A 20,296-nucleotide genomic window follows, 5' to 3' on the forward strand; every position below is an offset into this window, starting at 1 on the left:
CATACACCACAAGATGCGTCACGCATCTGCCCTTCCTTGCACCATGGTGCGCTGCATTATAAATGCAACGCATCTGTGGTGCCGCAAGGGGGGAATTGCGTGACACATCAGTTCAGGGGCATCCCTGCTGATTTGCAGAGATGCGCCAGAACTCATAAATCTGCCCCCTCGTTTTTAGAGCAAGTGCAGCCGATGATGTCACAGCCTTCCCAGCACAGAGAGCAATGATTCTCCCCACCATGCAATACTGTGCATCTTAATGCAGTGCTGTGCTGGCTTTTTTGCATTTTTTCAATCTTGGCTCAAATGTAATTGGTATTTACAGAGTCAAAAATGCTGAGTGTCTCATTTATGATAATTGTTGCATCGCTGGGGAAAAATAGCAATGCAACACTATTCATCGCACCCTCCTTGCGACACCATGGATGCGCAGTATCACACCACGGCGTTCCATGTAGCAAAGATTGACCAGACACTTCAGGAATCCTGGATGATCTAGTGGCGCAGTAATGACACATTGCTGGAGTGTGTTGGTAAACTGATGCAACTCCAGAAATGTGTCATTACACATGGGGTGAGTCCCATGTGAAAGGCTCCGTGTCACTCCTTACACCGGCTTGGAGCAGGCGTAAGGATTTGATGCAGTGAAGTCGTAGAAGTGGCACAGGAAAATCTCATAGATTTCACTGCCACTTCTACAAATCTTTTTTATGTGGAAAAGCCCACCCTGCATACATTATATCTGACGCAGGTATAATGGAGCGCAGGCATTTACAAAGTAACGCATCTGCCTAGATGCATCTCTTTGTAAATAGTGCGCAGTATGGCGCATTGATTATGCCACCATAGCAATACTGAATGTGACACAACAGTGGTGTAAGGCCTTCACTAATAAGGCCCTGAATGCCTCTCTCACTGAACTCAACCTTCCTCCCTCCGACTGAAATTACAACACATTACACAGATGCAATTGGAGAGACAGACTTCATGAATGACAGAGAGGCATTCCCAATCACAGGAGATGCCCCTGCCATTATCTCCAGATATTCGTGTGACCCAGACTCCTTGGTAACAGGGGTACCTTAATGAATTAAGGTATAATTGTGTTTTAAAATACCCGCACGGCCACTGGATGTATGCAACTTTGCACCCACGTTTTTCTTCCTGTGTAATTATGGTTTTAACCCCGGCCCTTCCCCATGTTACTCCATCCGCTGCATAAATTGCAAAGTTCGACGGGAAAAAATTCTACCTCAAACGGATCAAAATGTATGAACTAAAGATGTCACATGTGTATACTTTGGTGTGGCAGAACACAGGCTGTGTGCTTCAGCACTAAGGAATACACAGCTTCACTCACCAAATCAATGTGTTCTCCCAGGGTAAAAAAATAAATAATAATAAGAGAAGCAGACATCATTTTTAAAATAATAAAATCGGCGCTCGGTGTTAACTTAAACAACAGCGCTCCCAATGTGTGGCAGGACTAGTCACACATTAAAAAAAAATCATAATGTAGTCCCGATACAATGATAACAAGTTCCACTGAGCAGGTTTAAATGAAGTTGGGCAATGCGCTGGGTGGGGGTTAAACACAGAAGAGGCATGACGTATGCATGCCCTTCACAAATAGGAAGAAAGAAAAGTGGAGCGACGAGGGTGCCATGCAATGGGAAGCGATGGGTGGCTGTTACAAAGTAGATACAGCATGTCTCGGTTCGGGATAGCACATGCGCACCGTCTAGAGCCGAGACCTTAAAAGTGGAGATCCAGAAACGAAAACAGTAAATGAACAGCACAGAAGGAGGGCGAAGAAGAGAAAGCCCAAATGAAATAAAGTTAAGAGAATAACATGAGTAATGCTAGTTATAAATGAATGAACTAGGTTTTTGGATACAGCCTGTCTGTACAAAATGTTGTTTGTATAGCAATGCACACATTTAAGGAAAGCTGCAAATTCATGTATTACAACAGTAACCCTGTCAGTGCTTAATTTGAGCCAGTGGTTTCCGGTGCTCCGCACCGGCACTTAATCATCAACACCGGTGCTTTTCATGAGCATCAGTTCAGGACACATTAATTTACGAGATTAAGTGACTTACCCAGAATCACATGATGTTGAGCCAACGCCGAGACTCCAACCTGGTTCCCCAGCTCTGAAGTCTGCAGCTCTGGCCATTGCACCACATCCTTTTCCACTTTCATGATTAGTAGTTGTTTCTGTTTTAGACGGCGCTAACAAGGAGAAATGGGCTGGTCCAAGCTGCCTTCTGGACGAGATCCCCTGCACTTATATATTTTTTACAAATTAACCACTGGTCAAATTTATTTTGACACATATTATTAATTTTGACCTAGGTTATAATCAATTCAAAAGGTGCAGTATTCTTTTCAACATGTCACATTTATTTCAATGACAGTCATATTCACTTTAACACTTGGCATATTCAGGTATGTGACTTATTCGTTTTATCGCATGCATATTGGTTTCAGCAGATGTCATATTCACTTTAGGGTAGGACCTATCCATTTTATTATATTTCAAATTAATTTCACAGGGGGTATATTTTTTTACATGCATGATATATTAACTTAATGAATGTCATATTCATATCAGCATAGGGCATATTAATTTTAGCGCTTGTCATATTCATGTCAACGTGGCCTACATTAATTTCAACGTATCGTAATTTTATCAACATGTCACATTTATGTCATCATGGATTTCGCACATTATAAAATAAATGTCATTTTAATTTAAACAGAGTTCATTTTAATTTTAGTAATTGTCATGTTGATGTCAAAGTATTTCATATAATTGAAATACCTCTTATTAATTTTACCATATGCCATATTATCTTCACTCTGTGTCATATTCCTCTCAGTGCATCCCATATTCATTTCAATGCATGTTACATTGATTTTTATCATAGATCACATTAATTTTAACACATATTAATTTTAGCACACTTCATATTCGTCTGAACTTGTCTCATATTCAATTTGGCTTATTATCGTTTCTACATATCGCTTACTCATTTGCATCGTAATTATTTTAAAGTTTGCTGCATTCATTTCAATACTCTGCATATTCATTTGAGTGTGGACCATATTACACTAAGCACCAATCCAGGTCATTGCAATTTGTGTACAGAGAGTTGCATTTTTGTCAACATGTATTATATTCATTCCAAAATATAATATGTCTATTTTAATGTGTGTCATATTCATTTTACTGAGGATTATAGTCATCTCAATGCATTTTATTAATTTCAACAATCATCAGATTATTCTGGAAACGCCAGTTATTTCAGTAAATGTCATTATTTTTAATGCATGATATATTAATTTCAATTCTTGCTTTGTTCTTTTTTATTGTGGGTCAGATAATTTTCTGTGTGCTTGATATTCATTTATTTTAGTATATGTCTTATTCAATTTTGCATATATTTTGTTCCAAGATGTTCTGTCACACAGATCATTCCGAATTAAACTAAGGACTCATGAGTCTTCTTTAAAATATAGCACATGAGGGGGTGTCGCAGGGTTCCAATCTGTTACCATTATTGCTTCACCTGTGCCTCACTCCACTAGCCTGGCTATTTGACCCCTTGGTACTGACATTCTATCTAAATGCAGGGCCCCTCCGAGCCTCCAAGGGACCCCAGGGACCTCATCCTCCAGGGCAGCGTTTACAATTAGGAGGAGGGTGGCATACAGCCCACCTACCCGAGTCTCCAAGAGGCTCCAGGGACCCCATCCCCTGCGGCCATATTAAAAAATAAACAGAAGCCACAATGGTAGAGAGTGGGCGTACCCTGCCTGTCCTCTCTCAAGCAGGGAACAGAAGTTTGTTCCAGCCAAGGTGGGTGCAGAAAAAGAAGCTGCTCCCACTTAAGCACGAGCAAAGGAGAATGATGCCCGCTCCCACCAGCACCACAATAGGTGGGGCTTTTAGGTAAATGTGGGTGCCCCGGGTGGACATTGAGGCCTCACTTACAAATCTGGGGGCATATTTACAAGCCCCACCTTGCATTGCTTTTTGTTATGCTCCGGCGGCGCAGTGTGCTGCTCCATATTTACAAGGACACGTAAAGCCATGGCTTTTCGTGTCCTTGTAAATATGGCCCCTTTTCAAGGAGCACTTTACATGAAAGGAGCATTCCATGGGTGTTGCTGTGGGTATTCCCATGCAACACCCATGGATTCTGCTGCATTCGCAGATTTACAAAATTTAGTAAACATGGGAATGCATCCGAATCCTCCGCCACCCGAGGGAGGCGGAAGAAGGGGCAATGAGGAGAAATACTTTAATTTCTCTTCGTTTTTTCCTCTTTCTATGCGTGCTGCATTGTGCATCCCTGCTGCATTCTGCACCCCCGCGTCACAAGCACCCTTGAACCATGTTGCAAGGGTCCCTGTGTTGGCACATGGCATCCAATTGTGTGCCAGCGCAGGGTAGAATTCTGGGATACGTCATATTGTTGAAAATATGACTCATCCCTTTGTTACGGAAATAACGCAGCACGGCAGAGCCAAATGGCCTGTGGCACCACGCTGTGTTACTTCCTCATAGATATGGCCCTTGTTTTTTTAAAGCAATGGCTTGCTTTTGCCACAGTGGTAGCTGGGGAGTTGGCCAGGGCCGCAGGGGCCTTGGACTTCCCCCTGCAGCCCTCAATATAAAGAAAAAGGCATGAGTCCCCCAGGTGGGCACCAAAGGCACCCAAAATATGTATAAAAAAATAATAACAATTATAATAATAATAATATTAAATGGTTGGCAGGAGCAACTGATATATTACGCATTGATCCAGACAATTGGCGTCTGGTGAAGAGGCAGGGACACCACCAAGCATTTTTTTAATGTTATGGGGGGCTGCTGGGTGTGCAGCAGCCCTCCAGCAACATTTAAAAAAGCACAGTAAGTTTTCTGGGTCAATAAATCCATGACCTCAGAAGAGCTTTCAAATTTCCACATGTTTTAAAGCAGTCTCAGCTGGAGCTGTACGCTCTTCAGTTGGATTGCAGGCATAGCCCCTTGTGGTTGGTTCTATGGCTGCACTTTGTGGCCTCAAAACTGATATAAGAAAGACTTAAAGCCATATTGAATTTTTAAATAAAGTTTTATTAAAACGATGTTGTGATAAATACTACTTTTATGAAACCTTTCTCCCTGGGCACTTATTATTTGTTTAACACTCTCTGGGCATCCCCGCGCAGCGGATCTTAACGCTGCCGCGGGCTACAATATTATCTTGCTGCCATTACCTGGGAACCCTCAGGTCACGCCCACTATTGTTAGGCCACACCCCCACATGTCTCCTCTCGCCTATAAACCATGTGCATCTACCGGATGTGCAGCGGACAAGCGCAGCGGGCGCGCCGAAGGCGCGCCAAAGGCGCGCCTAAGGCAAGCCCTTCTGCGCCCGTCCGCGCCAGTTCCGGGCCTAGGACCAGCCATGCTGATGGGTCCCATCTCGTACAGAGGCAGGTCTGGTCTAGATCGCAGCTTCTGGACTTAAGAGAGAAAATGTGCACTCCATCGGCACGGTGCAATCTCCCACTGACTAGCCCCCCCTATTTTAAATGTAACAGCTGTCCTTTCTCCCTCACTCCTCACATAATATGTTCCCATTTATCGCCAAAAATCTATCCCATGCCTATACATACCTGTTCTATGGGATTATTGAATTGTCGCTCTCTGATATGCCACTCTAGTGACATTTGGCTACTGCTCTCATCAATGTCTTGGGACTTACTCTTTCTGACTGAGACATGGATCAAGGATTCTTCCAACCCAGACATTTCTCTTGCCTTGCACCCGGGATACCGCCTCACAGGAGTAAGCCGTGAAGGCTCCATGTCCGGAGGCGGAATCGCGGTTATCTTACAGTCTCACTTGATGATCACATCTAGGAAAATCCCGAATTTAGGGCCCATAGAAGCACTATACTTCTCCATCTCAGATGCCAATACGGCCATCTTTTTGGGGGTCCTGGTATATAGTCCTCCTAATACCCCACAGCCTGCCATTTCTGCACTACTAGCATTTATTGCAGATTTGTCTCTCAAACACCCGCACTTTACTGTACTGGGAGACTTTAACCATCATGTGGATGCACCCGACTGTACTAGAGCCATTCATCTTGTAGATTCCATGCAAAGTCTGAATCTGACTCAAGGGGTTAGTGGCCCCACACATTCTGCAGGACACACTCTCGATCTGATCTTTTCTAACTGGATGGAGCTCAAGATTCTCCCCTCCATACCTTTGACTTGGTCTGATCACTTTCTGATCCCGTTCGAAGTGTCCATACCCCAGCCTCCCAAGAGGGAATCTGCCATTAGAGAACAAGGCAGAAAATTGCATAAGGTCTCATATAATGCCTTGGAGCAAACGTATAAGAGTAATTCATACTTACTCCCTGACGACCTCAATGCAACGGTATCCATATTTATTAATGATCTCACGGCCGCCATTGAGCGAGTCGCGCCCTTGCAGCCTCTCACCTCCCGTAGATCTAAACCGTCAGCTACCTGGTGCACTCAGGAATTAAGGGAAAATAGAAGCAGTTGCAAAAAACTGGAGCGCCTATGGCGCCGGAACTATGACCCGGTAGCCAAATCCCTCTATAGACAAGCTCTCAAAGAGTTTCATAAACTCAAACGCAATATTATGAGTCAACACTTCGCAGAAAAAATAATTTGCGCACAAAACTCCTCTAAGAACCTCTCCAACATTGTTAAAGAGTTCACTAATCCTGCTGCTCTGTCCTTTTCTGTCACCCCCAGTCAATTGCTCAGTGAAGGCCTATCTGACTTTTTTTCTGAAAAAATTGCTAACATTACGCCATCAATCCTTCAGAACTGCTCTGAAGTAACTCTGGATCCTGACCCCTCCTGTGCCAATGTATTCACTTCTTTTAAACCATTGACTAAAGAGGATGCCCTGACTCTATTTTTAAAATGTAAATCAGGATCACCCCTTGAACCAGCCCTGGCATTGATCCTGAATGATATTGCCCCGTTAGTAATTAATCCCCTGCTTGAAATCTGGAATTCCTCCCTGCAATCGGGTGTTGTCCCTTCTCTATGGAAACACGCGTTGCTGATTCCAATAAAAAAAAAAGCTGGTGCCGATCCAATGTGTTTTAGCAACTACCAACCAATTTCACTCCTTCCCAAGCCAGCCAAAGTACTCGAGAAAGCGGTACAAGAACAACTGTCCGACTATCTTGAATCAAACATGCTGCTCCATGACTCTCAGTCAGGATTTAGACCGGACTTCAGTACTGAATCAGCCCTACTGGAAGTTTTCGAGTCCATTCGTGAGTGCGCGGATAGGGGAGAGGAGGCAATGCTGGTCCTCCTCGACCTATCCGCAGCATTCGACACCATCTCCCATGACACTCTGATAACACGTCTTCAGGAGGTGGGAGTTGGTGGGACCCTGCTGGCCTGGGTCAAATCTTTCCCGACGGATCGAACTCAACAAGCAATGCTGTGCTCTTTCTTCTCCACCAAGAAACCGTTGACATGGCGGGTTCCGCAGGGATCTGCTCTCAGCCCACTCTTGTTCAACGTATACCTGAAGCCTCTGGCGAAAGTGGTGGAATCATGGGGCGTCAGAGTGATCTTTTATGCTGACGATACTCAGCTCGTGTTTTCCTTTAAAGATCACTCTGAAAGCTCTCTGCTAAATTTCCGCCACTGTTTGGTGAATATCGCCTCTTGGATGTCCTCAAATAATTTAAAACTGAACACGGATAAGACGGAGGTCTTATTTTTTAATCAGAAATCCCCTATCTCCACTTGCCTCTGGTGGCCAACTGAATTGGATCCTCCCCCTGTACCCGTCCAATCTGCCCGCAATCTGGGTTTCCAATTTGACTCAGCCCTCTCCTGCAAAACCCAAATTAATAAAGTTTCGGCGTCCTGTTTCGGAAAGCTGTGCATGATAAAAAAAATTATCCCTTTCCTACCACTTGATTCTCGCAAAATAGTAGTCCACGCCCTCATAACTTCCCATTTGGACTACGCCAATAGTCTGTATGCTGGAGGCCCGGCGTATCTCATCAATCGATTACAGACAGTACAGAATTCAGCGGCCAGGTTGATCTGCAATATCCCCTACCGCCACTCCATCTCACCTCATCTGATCAAACTACACTGGCTCCCAGTGAGACTACGCATTCACTTCAAATCGCTGACCATTGCTTTTAGAGCTCTTAATGGTCGAGGCCCTGCTTACCTGAGACACAGACTGAAGATCTCACAAGCGACGCGGAATCTCAGATCCAACCATCTTCGCTTAATGCTTTGCCCCCGATTTCGCCTTGCGCGTACGGGAGGGAGGGCCTTTGCTGTGGCCACCTCCAGACTTTGGAATCATCTGCCACTGGAACTTAGATTTCTGACATCAGAGCCACTGTTTTGAAAGAAACTTAAGACCTGGCTCTTCTTCCTGATCTAGCCCACTTTCTTTCTCCCTGGGTTTTACCGTACCTCACTAGCTGCTGTCTTTAGCGCCGGGACATCCCCGTTGGGGGTAGCTGTGCGCTTTACAAGCTTCTAAAATAAATAAATAAATAAAATAAAACCTTGCAATGCGTAAATTTGTATAATATACATTTGAATACGTTTATTTCTGCCTTCTTGCATAAGACAATAGGTCTGTTTTATCTATGTTTTTCTGCTGACCCCCTACATAAAGCCAATCGGCTCAATTTTTATGTTTTGGTGTTCTGACTCTTTCATAAAGTCAGTAGATTTGCCTTACTTAAATTGACACACTTTATATTGTTACATCACATGGTCAGCTGTGCATGCCTGCAGGGGTTGGGCGCCCATGGTGAGTTTGGCCACTGGGCCTGGCCACAGGCTAAGCCCAGCGCCCTACCCCACAGTAGCAAGGGTTTGGCACCAGCACGGGGGTTGGAGCTCAGGGCCCAACCCCACACAACTCAGCAATGAAATCTCACTTTAAATTTTTTGTTTTAAATCGCCATTCACTAACAAAAACACAGGTTAAAGTCATGTCATAGTTGTAATAATGTTACTTTACATTTTTTTTTTACTTAAAAATTTACTTGAAAATCCTAAAGGTTAAATGGATGGTATAGTTAGGTGAAAATGTCTTAACATAGCATTTTAAACAAACAAAACCACTGAAATTCACCAGTTATAGTTATCTCAAGTAACTATAACTCATGCCCAATGATAACTATAGCTTGTGCCCTCCCCATGCTCTGGTACTTACCTCCAATATTGCATTATTGACATCATTGATGACTACACTGTGCAAGGGTCTCATCTTGGGTTCCACTCCAATCAATCGCTGACTGCGCCTCTCCCTTTGCCCCACAACGGTGCTCCTCTTTCTTGTACCTCGGTTCACGCTATATAAATACCACCAACCCAGATGCACACCAGTCGGTCTTTGGTGGAGTTTGCCACCATGAAAGCAGCCCACCATTGAATACCATGCCAAAGAATGTTAGCCCATTCCAGTTACAAGACACAAAGGCCAGTATCATGTACCACATGGGGTTGGGACCTCGTGGATGCCTGAGACATGAAAGCAAGGGCTACGTTAGTACCATACGTGTTTTTATCTACGTATCTCTATCGACACATGCACTCATGTTTTCATCAAGGAAAGGACATTGATGGAGGAAGGATTTGACCCAAATTAAGGAGGATAATGGAAAGGGGCGACCACTCGGTCCCCCCGAACGTATGGCGGAGTACCTCAATCCCCCCGGGAAGCCATTTTGGGCGGGAGGCGCGTCTCGGCTGGTATGCCCGAAGCGGCGTAGCCGGGGCGCGCTTTTTCCCGCCCTAGAGTGGGCTGGCCTAGACACTGACGCGGCTGGCCACGCCCTCGGGGCAGGCAGGGGCGGGTTTACGCCCGCCCTGAAGACGGATAAAAAGGGACGCAAGACCAGAAGGCATCCTCTTGTTCCTGTGCTCTGAAGCTGCACCTCCTCGCTGCACGTGAGCTCGAGACGGAACGAAGAGCCAATTTTGACCCACCCACCAGCCCCTGAAGACAGCCAGTTGTTTGTAATAAAAGTTGATCGATAAATTCTATTTCGTTTACAGGTTGTGGTATTATCGTGTTGATATTGAGTGAGTAATAAAGTTGGTCTAATTTATGTCTGTTTTGTGATTAAAGAAATTCGGATTTAGTGTCCATTTATAAGCATGCTTGTTTCGGTCATAGTGGCCAATGTATTTTTAGTTTTGTTAGCATTGTCGTATTTATTTTGGTCGGGCGGTAAGGTCATGATCGGTGAGCACTAATTGGAAGATCCCTATGAGTGGGCGTCACCCAACACGGATGGGAGCGCTCGGGAGAGGTGGCCTTTGGCCCCTCAACGGGGAGGCGGTCCCTTCTAAGGATGGGTCGCCGAAAGAAAAGGAAAGGCGGTCAAGGCCCCTTCCTGTGTAGGAGGGGTTACAGCCCCCTCCTGGGGAATTTCCCGGGGCCAGTGAGGTCTGCGACGGCAGATGTGGTAAGTTGTGTGGGGTTTGGGGGGAGGTCTACGCTACCTTCTAGATACCTCACACGAGTCCTCGAACGACCTTTAAGTGGCGTCGAGTTTATTGGTGCCCCCGTCAAGTCAAGGGAAATTGGTAGTTGCACTCGAGGTACGCCTCAGTGCTGTCGCCCCTCCCAAGTGGGGGGGGTATTTCTGGTTAGGGATCTTGACACCGGTTACGACCTTGCCGTTGGCCCTTAAACGAATCTGTTAAGGTTAGCCAAACATTGCAATGTGGTAATGAAATTGTACATTAATATGAAAACTGTTTAATGTTTTAATTTTTTGTTTTAATAAATACGGCCGGGGAGGGTCACTCCCTCCCTCATCCAAAAAAAAAAAAAAACTTCAAGAACTGTTTCCGGTTTCCCTCCTTTGGGGATTGTGTTGAGAGGGGGTGGCGGGTATCTCAGCCATATGACAATGAGCACTTCTTCGCAACTTTTTTAATGGAAAGTAACAACCCTGGTGCAAACAAGTATGGTGCTGTGAAAGTGTTGGTCAGTGTGCTCTTGTTTTCCAAACTCAGCATCACTCATGGAGTCTCAACATAGATAGTTTTGCTGTCCATATGACTTCGTGCTGAAGCAGTGACAGTTACAGGTGCAATCAAGTTTTTTTTAGAAATTGCTTATTTTGTGTTTACATTGGCAACCCCTTAGATGTGTCCTGGCCAGGAGAATCTTCGATGCTACTCCGTATAAAGTCAACTGTGTTTCGTTCAGGCCTAAACCAAATCAGGTAACACTTGGGGAAGAAGAAAGCTCCCAAGATGCCTTGAGTGCATAGCAAAATAACACAGACCTGCACCGCCGGCTTGTATAAAGGCTGGACTGTGGAGTAAGTTGGAAGGAAGAAGATCCAGGCAATAAAGTACAACAGCATGGCATACATGATGCCCCGAGCGAGATTGTACTTTTCGGGCAGGCTGCGCACCATGAAGGTGCATAAGAAGCATGCGCTGGCCAGGCTTCCACTGATGCCCAGTAACAGTGCGAAGCCCACCCAAGACTGAATGACACAGTGCACCAGGATCTCCTGGTCAGAATCACCCTGGCTATTCTGCACCCTAGGTGGCAACACCCTGACGTACCACACACAGACTGCACTCTGAATCAGCAGGCAAAGAGCCATAATGACCCAGGTACCTTTGCCACGAAGCAAATCTTAGTAATTCTTGGAAAAGCGGGGGACCTCAGAGGCCAGAACAAGTTCCAGTGATTTGACCAGGAGGGAGACGAGGCAGGCTGTCAGGCAAAAGGCCAACAGAGGCTGTTGGACAGCACATTTGTACTCAGTGGGTTTCCCCATGTAGATGCCACTGGTACCACAAGCCACCAACAGCGACATCAGGTTGACGATGCACAGTGGTCCCCCGGAGGCTTGTACAAGAGGTGTTTGAAGATTCTTCAAGAAGGTCACAGCAATGGCAAGGATGAGAATCATGCTGAGTCCAGTGAGGACCAGCAGTAGCAAAGCAAGTGGGTGGTCCCAGGAAAGGTATATCAGAATCTGACTGTAGCATTGGGAACTTGTGGCTGGAGACCACATTAGATCAGGACAAGGAGTGCATACCTGGTCGTCTGTAAAACAAAAGAAAGAAGAAAACATGGGCTTATGATTTATTTAATTAATTTTTTATTATTATTATTGAGCAGATTAAGAAACATACAAGAAGTCAGTTAAAGATAAAAGTTAAAAATACTAATACTATTCATACTACACCATCCTTTTCATTAGAGAAAAAAAGTAATCATCACAAATATTTATGTACTAGAAAGAGATCATTGCATATAAAGTAAAGTGCAAGTGCTAAAGTGCCATAGATTCAATATGTTTCCTCTAGAAATCCTTTTCCATTTAATCAAAAAAAATTGTAAACATCAGAGATATTGTCTAATTGAGAAAGATCATTACATATTTAACTAAGGTGGAAGTGCTCGAGTGCGATGGGGCCAGCGGATATGTACTCCTATAAATCCTTTTGTCATTAGAATAAAATTCATTTTATACTATACAATAGTTCTTTTAACAAGGGAGATATAATCAACACTAAAAATATGTATTACAGAGAGATTGCTTCGTACGAACTAAAGTGCAAGTGCTAAAGCTGGTATCAATCGGTCAGGCATAATATCCCTGGAAATCCACTTTCATTATATCCAAAAAATTATTCATACAAAACAATCCTTTCAATTAATAAGGAAATGTAAATATCACAACTATTTTAGAAACCGATCATTTCATGTTAACTAAAGTGCAAGAGCTAGAGCGCAATGAAGCCAACAGATATATTACCCCTAAATCTCCTTTTCCATTTGATCGATATTAAGTTCATACTAAACAGATCGTACTAAACAATCCTTTTCTATAAAGAGAAAAAAAATGTCTTCACAAATTATATGTATGTGTGAGAAAAAGATCATTCCATATAGACTAAAGTACCCGTGCTAAAGTGCCATTGATCTGGAAAAAAGGGGGTTACCCCTGGAGATCCTTTTCCATTTCATCCAAATATTTCCAGACTGAAATACATTTTCTAATAGCTCCCACCCTTTTCCCATAAGCTTCTTCAAAGATTTGGTAGTTTTCCAGTTCTGGAGGATCAGTGAGCGTGCCACCAAGAAAGAAATTGCTAAAAACATTTCCCCACTCTGGTTAAAGCCTGGTTTAAACTCTGTTTTAATAAACCAAACAATGCCACCTCTGGCTCAGATTGTATAGTGCTCCAGAGGACACGACTGAGCTCAGCACACATGTTCACCCAGAACTGGCTCAGCCTTGAGCATGTGCAGGAAATATGTAACCAACCGCCCTCCCCAACCTGCTGGCAAAGAACACACTTATTTTCAACCGTTAGATACATTTTATGCAACAGGTATGGGGTATAATAGGCCGTCCATCTGGAAAAAAAATGGAATTCTTTTGAAGTTTACTGCCATGTAGGCAAAGAATGTGCCATTCTCTAACTGAACAATTGCAAGACAATTTGTGTTTTATTTTTTCCAGGAAATTGGTAACGACAAGGGGATCTCAAAAACTCTGTACCAATTCCCTATACCTCGCAGTTTGGTTCTAAAGACTGCGGCAAGGACTGAGGGGGTTCCTTTATTTCCTTGGGGTATATATTTATTTATCAGTAATCTAACCTGGAGGAAGCTAAAAAAGAGCAACCTGCTCTGCATACCGCATCTAACCTGAACCTCCTCCCAGTTAATACATTTACCTCCTATCATAAAATGGCTTAACTCCTTAAACCCTTTTGATTCCCAAAGTTTAACATGACTATTATGGATGTAAAGGCCCAAATTTATGGCCTCTGTTAAGCCCAGATATCCAAATCCCGAAGACTGGGCCTTTTGAGAATAACATTTCGGAAGTCTATTAGAGAATGCTTGAAGTGTCTTGTACCATACTTTTTTAAGGACGTTTTGATGTTTTTAAGAAGACCGGGAGCTGGGTTCCGACTTCATGGACCATCTTGCTGAGAAAAAAGTTATCCAAGGATCCCCTATTATCAAGCAGCCACACTGCTATATCCATAAATGCTGCTTCATAATAGGTACGAATATGGGGGAGTTAGCTACTCTTCTAGCGAAGACAACCAGAAAACTTACTTAATTTTGCCCAAGCAAAGAGGCATTTCATGAATATTCTCAATTAAACGGGCATAGCTAATTCTTTCACCAACCCCTAATGATAAGCTGATTCAAATGTTGTCTAAAACATGCCTTGAAGATTACCCATAACTGGTTTACCTTACACGGGAAAGGCATTAACAACGGGTCGGAACCACGCGTGTCGTTATAACGCAAGCGTTACCATGCTTGCCTTTACTGCGCATATTCTTTTCCATGTATGCCTGTACAACGATTTTCATTGTAAAGCCGGTAAAGGCACAGGCATGGTAAAAGCCGTCAGTGCTCTAGACTTGGAGCAAATGGGGAGATGTGAGAGGTGTTGTTGCGTAGACCTCCTGCTTCCGTCCTTCCTGCCTGTGGCTCGGTGTGTAGTTTTTCGGGCGTGGTTGGCATCAGGTAGTTTTCAGGGCTTGGTGCCAGGCTTTAGGGCTCAGGTTGGGGGGTCAGGCATGTTTTTAGGGTTGGTGGCCGGTTTTAGGGCTCAGGGCGGGGGCTGGATTGTTTTTAGGACTGGGATCAGAGTAGTTTTTTTAGGGCTGGGACCGGTTTTAGGGCTTATTGTGGGGGGGCTGGGGTGTAACCTTTACCATGCATATCCCTTTACCAATTATGCCTTTACAAGGAAATTCAATGTAAAGGAATGCGTGGTAAAGACGCCAGTGTGGCAAAGACGGCTTGTTAAGGCATACAAAGTAATTGCATACGTTGCTCTGTCATACAACCACCTTACACGGGTAGTGAATCCCTCTCTTAGAAAGTGACAGTCGAACTTGATTACTTCAGAAGGGAAGTTCTTTCAATTTTCAGAAATCTACAGTATTTGATGGGATTAATTTGTTAAATTACGTACTTTCAGATGATATGGTGTCTACTGAACCACAATAAAACCGAGATGAAAGAAATTCTTTGATGAGCACAAGCTCCAATAATCAGAGACGAGATGTCTCAAATAAATCTATTCCGGTAATTTCTTCGACAACAAAATGTTGAAATCTTCGCTCGCTATTTTTGCTTTTCCAAGGAATGCACCAAAGACTCTCGAGTTTGTGATCGCCTTCATGGATGATTAATTAATTTATTTTACTCCATAAGTGCTTTAGTAAACAAAGCTTCATATGATGCATAAAATCAAAACTCTGCTGCTAAAATACGTTCTATCAAGGCAATGGACCTGGTTTAGAGTTCGCTGGGCCGGTGCTCTGTCACAAACGGAACTAAGATAAAACACTTGTAAGAAGGCAAACGCAAAAGCCATCACTTTTGAGGCAGAGTACCTCTCCAGCACACTCTGAATCTGCCCCAATATCTTGAAAAGAACAATATTGCCACAACAAATGTGGACATGTCCAGTTCCATTAACGAACCACATTATATATAGAGATGTTCCATTATTGACTGTTTCAGCGGGCCTTGTAGTGCAGAAGTGTGGCTCAATGGTTAGAGCGGCAGAACCTGCTGCAGAGGTCTAGCCCGGGACCAGGGTTCAATTCCCGCTTCGGTGGGTCTTGGGCTCAATTTCCTCGGACCTGATAATTCTCGCCTCGGTGCCTGATTTAATCATGGGTCCCACTCTGCAACTCTGGGCAATAGCTTGCTTAATCTCAACAATGGCCCCAACAGCGCTAGGATGCCTGGCTTTCATCCTGGGGGTGCCCAGGAGTGGGCAATTCACAGGGAGAGGCCAGGAAGGGTTTCTCAGCGGTATGCTTACAGTGCCTTGATGCCATGTCTGGGGTGATAAGTGCGCTATAGAAGCAACACTACATTTACATTTGTACTGAGACCCATAAAGGTGAACTGGAAGGTTAGCAGATTCATCACAGAGCATTCATGGCAGCCATAGTGAGCCATATTAGTTACATGGGGCCTGCTTCTCAAAGATTTTGCTGAGACTTACTCGTAAAGTGCTTCTGAATTCCAGGGGTAAGTAAGAAATACTCCTGGCTTACTTATGAATTCATAAGTAAGCCAGGGGTACTATAAGAATATGGGCCATTGTTAGAGCTTGGGAGACAGGGCAGTCTGTCGCAAATATAGTGGATGCCGGATCACCGTTTTGCAAATGCATTACAGTCAATACTCTCTCTGGCAGAAACAGGTAGTCTGTCAAGAACGTAGAGGAAGCCCCGTCACCGTTGTGGATGCCCCGTCACCCTATTACAAATGCATTATGGTTAACAGTTTAGCGGACAGGGAGTCTGTCACAAACGTAGTGGATGCCTCGTCACCGTATTACAAATGCATTATAGTCAATAGCACTTGTAACATAGCAGACGGGACATCCATGACATTTGTGACAGAGTCTCTGACCGCCAAAACCTTAATGTGGCCTCAAATCATACTGATGCATGTACTAATCTTTGTGGATAGCTCCTGGGGTTTTCCGTGACAAACCTGTAAAGTATGGATTGAAAAATGCAAAACTGTGGAGCACTTGATGATTATTTCATCTCGGCTTTTTGTAAGCCGAGATGAAGAGGGAAGAAAAGCATATCCCCGCTGTGGGTGCTAAAGCGGGGGTTTCACATTGCCCCTGGCTGTAAGCCTGATTTTCACGCAGAAGCACCTTTTGCTTCTAAATGTTTCAAACATAAGATGGGGAAATCACACCTTCCTGTAAAGTTTTAGGAAACAACATTATTCTCTTCCATCGTCTTACATCATCGGCAACCACCCAGGCGACGTGTTTTGGAATATCCTTCTATTGGACGATGTCTAGTTCATTTGTAAGGCCTCTTGTGACATTATTCTCTAGATGACTCCTTTAAATACTATACAGTTCTGTGAATGCATTTGGATTCCTTGAAAATGCACGATTTCCCGCTAATTCTTCTAAAAAATCCTTGCATGACAAACAAGGCACTGGTCCGCCTGCAATTTGTATTTAAAAAGGGCCCCATAAAAGCTTTTGACAGGACGGTAGGTGGGGTTTTCCTCGGCTACTTTCTCTTATGCCCCACTCCCCCAAGATGAAAATTAGCAGTGTCTGGGAACGCTCATGATTCCGGGTACTTACCAGAACCATTCTGGAAAAATCCTGCCTTACAGTCAATGCAGTCGTAGCAGCAGGAGTGGAAGCCTTTCACTCGCTTGATCTGCCCCTCAGAGCACCTGTCATTGCACAGAGACACCGGCACCTGCGTGAACAAGAGAGGAAGCGCCTGTTTACTCAATATTGTCCAGAAAAACGAATAGCAGAACATGAGACTCTCTTTCTCTGCAAGAGGGCGACGTGGCCACGCCCATCTGACACTCACGCAAGGGGTGTTTTTAAACAAGCATTTACAATGCAATGGTCTCGGCATCATTAAAGGTGGAGCTATTGGCATTGCTCATGATATTTCTTTTTTTTCTTTAAATCATAAATAGATGGCATTGTCATTTACATTGCCAATACACACCACTCTGCACTCAACAGCACACACCACTCTGCATACCGCACTCACTACTCACTACTCTGCATTCCGCACTCACTACTCACTACTCTGCATTCCGCACTCACTACTCACTACTCTGCATTCCGCACTCACTACTCACTACTCTGCATTCCGCACTCACTACTCACTACTCACTACTCACTACTCACTACTCACTACTCACTACTCACTACTCACTACTCACTACTCACTACTCTGCACTCACTACTCTGCACTCACTACTCACTACTCTGCACTCACTACTCACTACTCTGCACTCACTACTCACTACTCTGCACTCACTACTCACTACTCTGCACTCACTACTCACTACTCTGCACTCACTACTCTGCACTCACTACTCTGCACTCACTACTCTGCACTCACTACTCTGTACTCACTACTCTGCACTCACTACTCACTACTCTGCACTCACTACTCACTACTCTGCACTCACTACTCACTACTCTGCACTCACTACTCACTACTCTGCACTCACTACTCTGCACTCACTACTCTGCACTCACTACTCTGCACTCACTACTCTGCACTCACTACTCTGCACTCACTACTCTGCACTCACTACTCTACTCTGCACTCACTACTCTACTCTGCACTCACTACTCTGCACTCACTACTCACTACTCTGCACTCACTACTCTGCACTCACTACTCTGCACTCACTACTCTGCACTCACTACTCTGCACTCACTACTCTGCACTCACTACTTTGCACTCACTACTCTGCACTCACTGCTCACTACTCTGCACTCACTACTCACTACTCTGCACTCACTACTCACTACTCTGCACTCACTACTCACTACTCTGCACTCACTACTCACTACTCTGCACTCACTACTCTGCACTCACTGCTCACTACTTTGCACTCACTACTTTGCACTCACTGCTCACTACTCTGCACTCACTACTCTGCACTCACTACTCTGCACTCACTACTCTGCACTCACTACTCTGCACTCACTACTCTGCACTCACTACTCTGCACTCACCACTCTGCACTCACTACTCACTACTCTGCACTCACTACTCTGCACTCACCACTCTGCACTCACTACTCACTACTCTGCACTCACTACTCACTACTTTGCACTCACCACTCTGCACTCACTACTCACTACTTTGCACTCACCACTCTGCACTCACTACTCACCACTCTGCACTCACTACTCACCACTCTGCACTCACTACTCACTACTCTGCACTCACTACTCACTACTCTGCACTCACTACTCACTACTCTGCACTCACTACTCACTACTCTGCACTCACTACTCTGCACTCACTACTTTGCACTCACTACTCTGCACTCACTACTCACTACTCTGCACTCACTACTCACTACTCTGCACTCACTACTCTGCACTCACCACTCTGCACTCACTACTCACTACTCTGCACTCACTACTCTGCACTCACTACTCACTACTTTGCACTCACCACTCTGCACTCACTACTCACTACTTTGCACTCACCACTCTGCACTCACTACTCTGCACTCACTACTCTGCACTCACTACTCTGCACTCACTACTCTGCACTCACTACTCTGCACTCACTACTCACTACTCTGCACTCACTACTCACTACTCTGCACTCACTACTCACTACTCTGCACTCACTACTCACTACTCTGCACTCACTACTCTGCACTCACTACTCTGCACTCACTACTCTGCACTCACTACTCTGCACTCACTACTCTACTCTGCACTCACTACTCTACTCTGCACTCACTACTCTGCACTCACTACTCACTACTCTGCACTCACTACTCTGCACTCACTACTCTGCACTCACTACTCTGCACTCACTACTCTGCACTCACTACTCTGCACTCACTACTTTGCACTCACTACTCTGCACTCACTGCTCACTACTCTGCACTCACTACTCACTACTCTGCACTCACTACTCACTACTTTGCACTCACCACTCTGCACTCACTACTCACTACTTTGCACTCACCACTCTGCACTCACTACTCACCACTCTGCACTCACTACTTTGCACTCACTACTTTGCACTCACTACTTTGCACTCACTACTCTGCACTCACTACTCACTACTCTGCACTCACTACTCTGCACTCACTACTCTGCACTCACTACTCTGCACTCACTACTCTGCACTCACTACTCTGCACTCACTACTCTACTCTGCACTCACTACTCTACTCTGCACTCACTACTCTACTCTGCACTCACTACTCTACTCTGCACTCACTACTCTGCACTCACTACTCACTACTCTGCACTCACTACTCTGCACTCACTACTCACTACTTTGCACTCACTACTCTGCACTCACTACTCACTACTCTGCACTCACTACTCTGCACTCACTACTCTGCACTCACTACTCTGCACTCACTACTCTGCACTCACTACTCTGCACTCACTACTCTGCACTCACTACTCTGCACTCACTACTCTGCACTCACTACTCTGCACTCACTACTCTGCACTCACTACTCACTACTCTGCACTCACTACTCACTACTTTGCACTCACCACTCTGCACTCACTACTCACTACTCTGCACTCACCACTCACTACTCTGTACTCACTACTCTGCACTCACTACTCTGCACTCACTACTCTGCACTCACTACTCTGCACTCACTACTCTGCACTCACTACTCTGCACTCACTACTCTGCACTCACTACT

General features: G+C 44.7%; 1 protein-coding gene across 1 annotated transcript in view; it reads right to left on the bottom strand.

The window, feature by feature from the left end:
• Positions 1-11,714: 11,714 nt before the first annotated feature.
• Positions 11,715-20,296, bottom strand: part of LOC147710707 (taste receptor type 1 member 3-like) — an 88,401-nt gene continuing 79,819 nt past the window's right edge. The window contains exons 4-5 of the mRNA XM_086919380.1: positions 17,205-17,325; positions 11,715-12,130 (exon numbers count right to left, since the gene is read on the bottom strand). Of these exons, the coding sequence (XP_086775506.1) occupies positions 11,715-12,130; positions 17,205-17,325 (537 nt within the window). The remainder of the gene's footprint in view (positions 12,131-17,204; positions 17,326-20,296) is intronic.

The sequence above is a fragment of the Lissotriton vulgaris genome, chromosome 5 (assembly GCF_964263255.1).
Source record: "Lissotriton vulgaris chromosome 5, aLisVul1.2, whole genome shotgun sequence".
Classification (NCBI taxonomy): Eukaryota; Metazoa; Chordata; class Amphibia; order Caudata; family Salamandridae; genus Lissotriton; species Lissotriton vulgaris.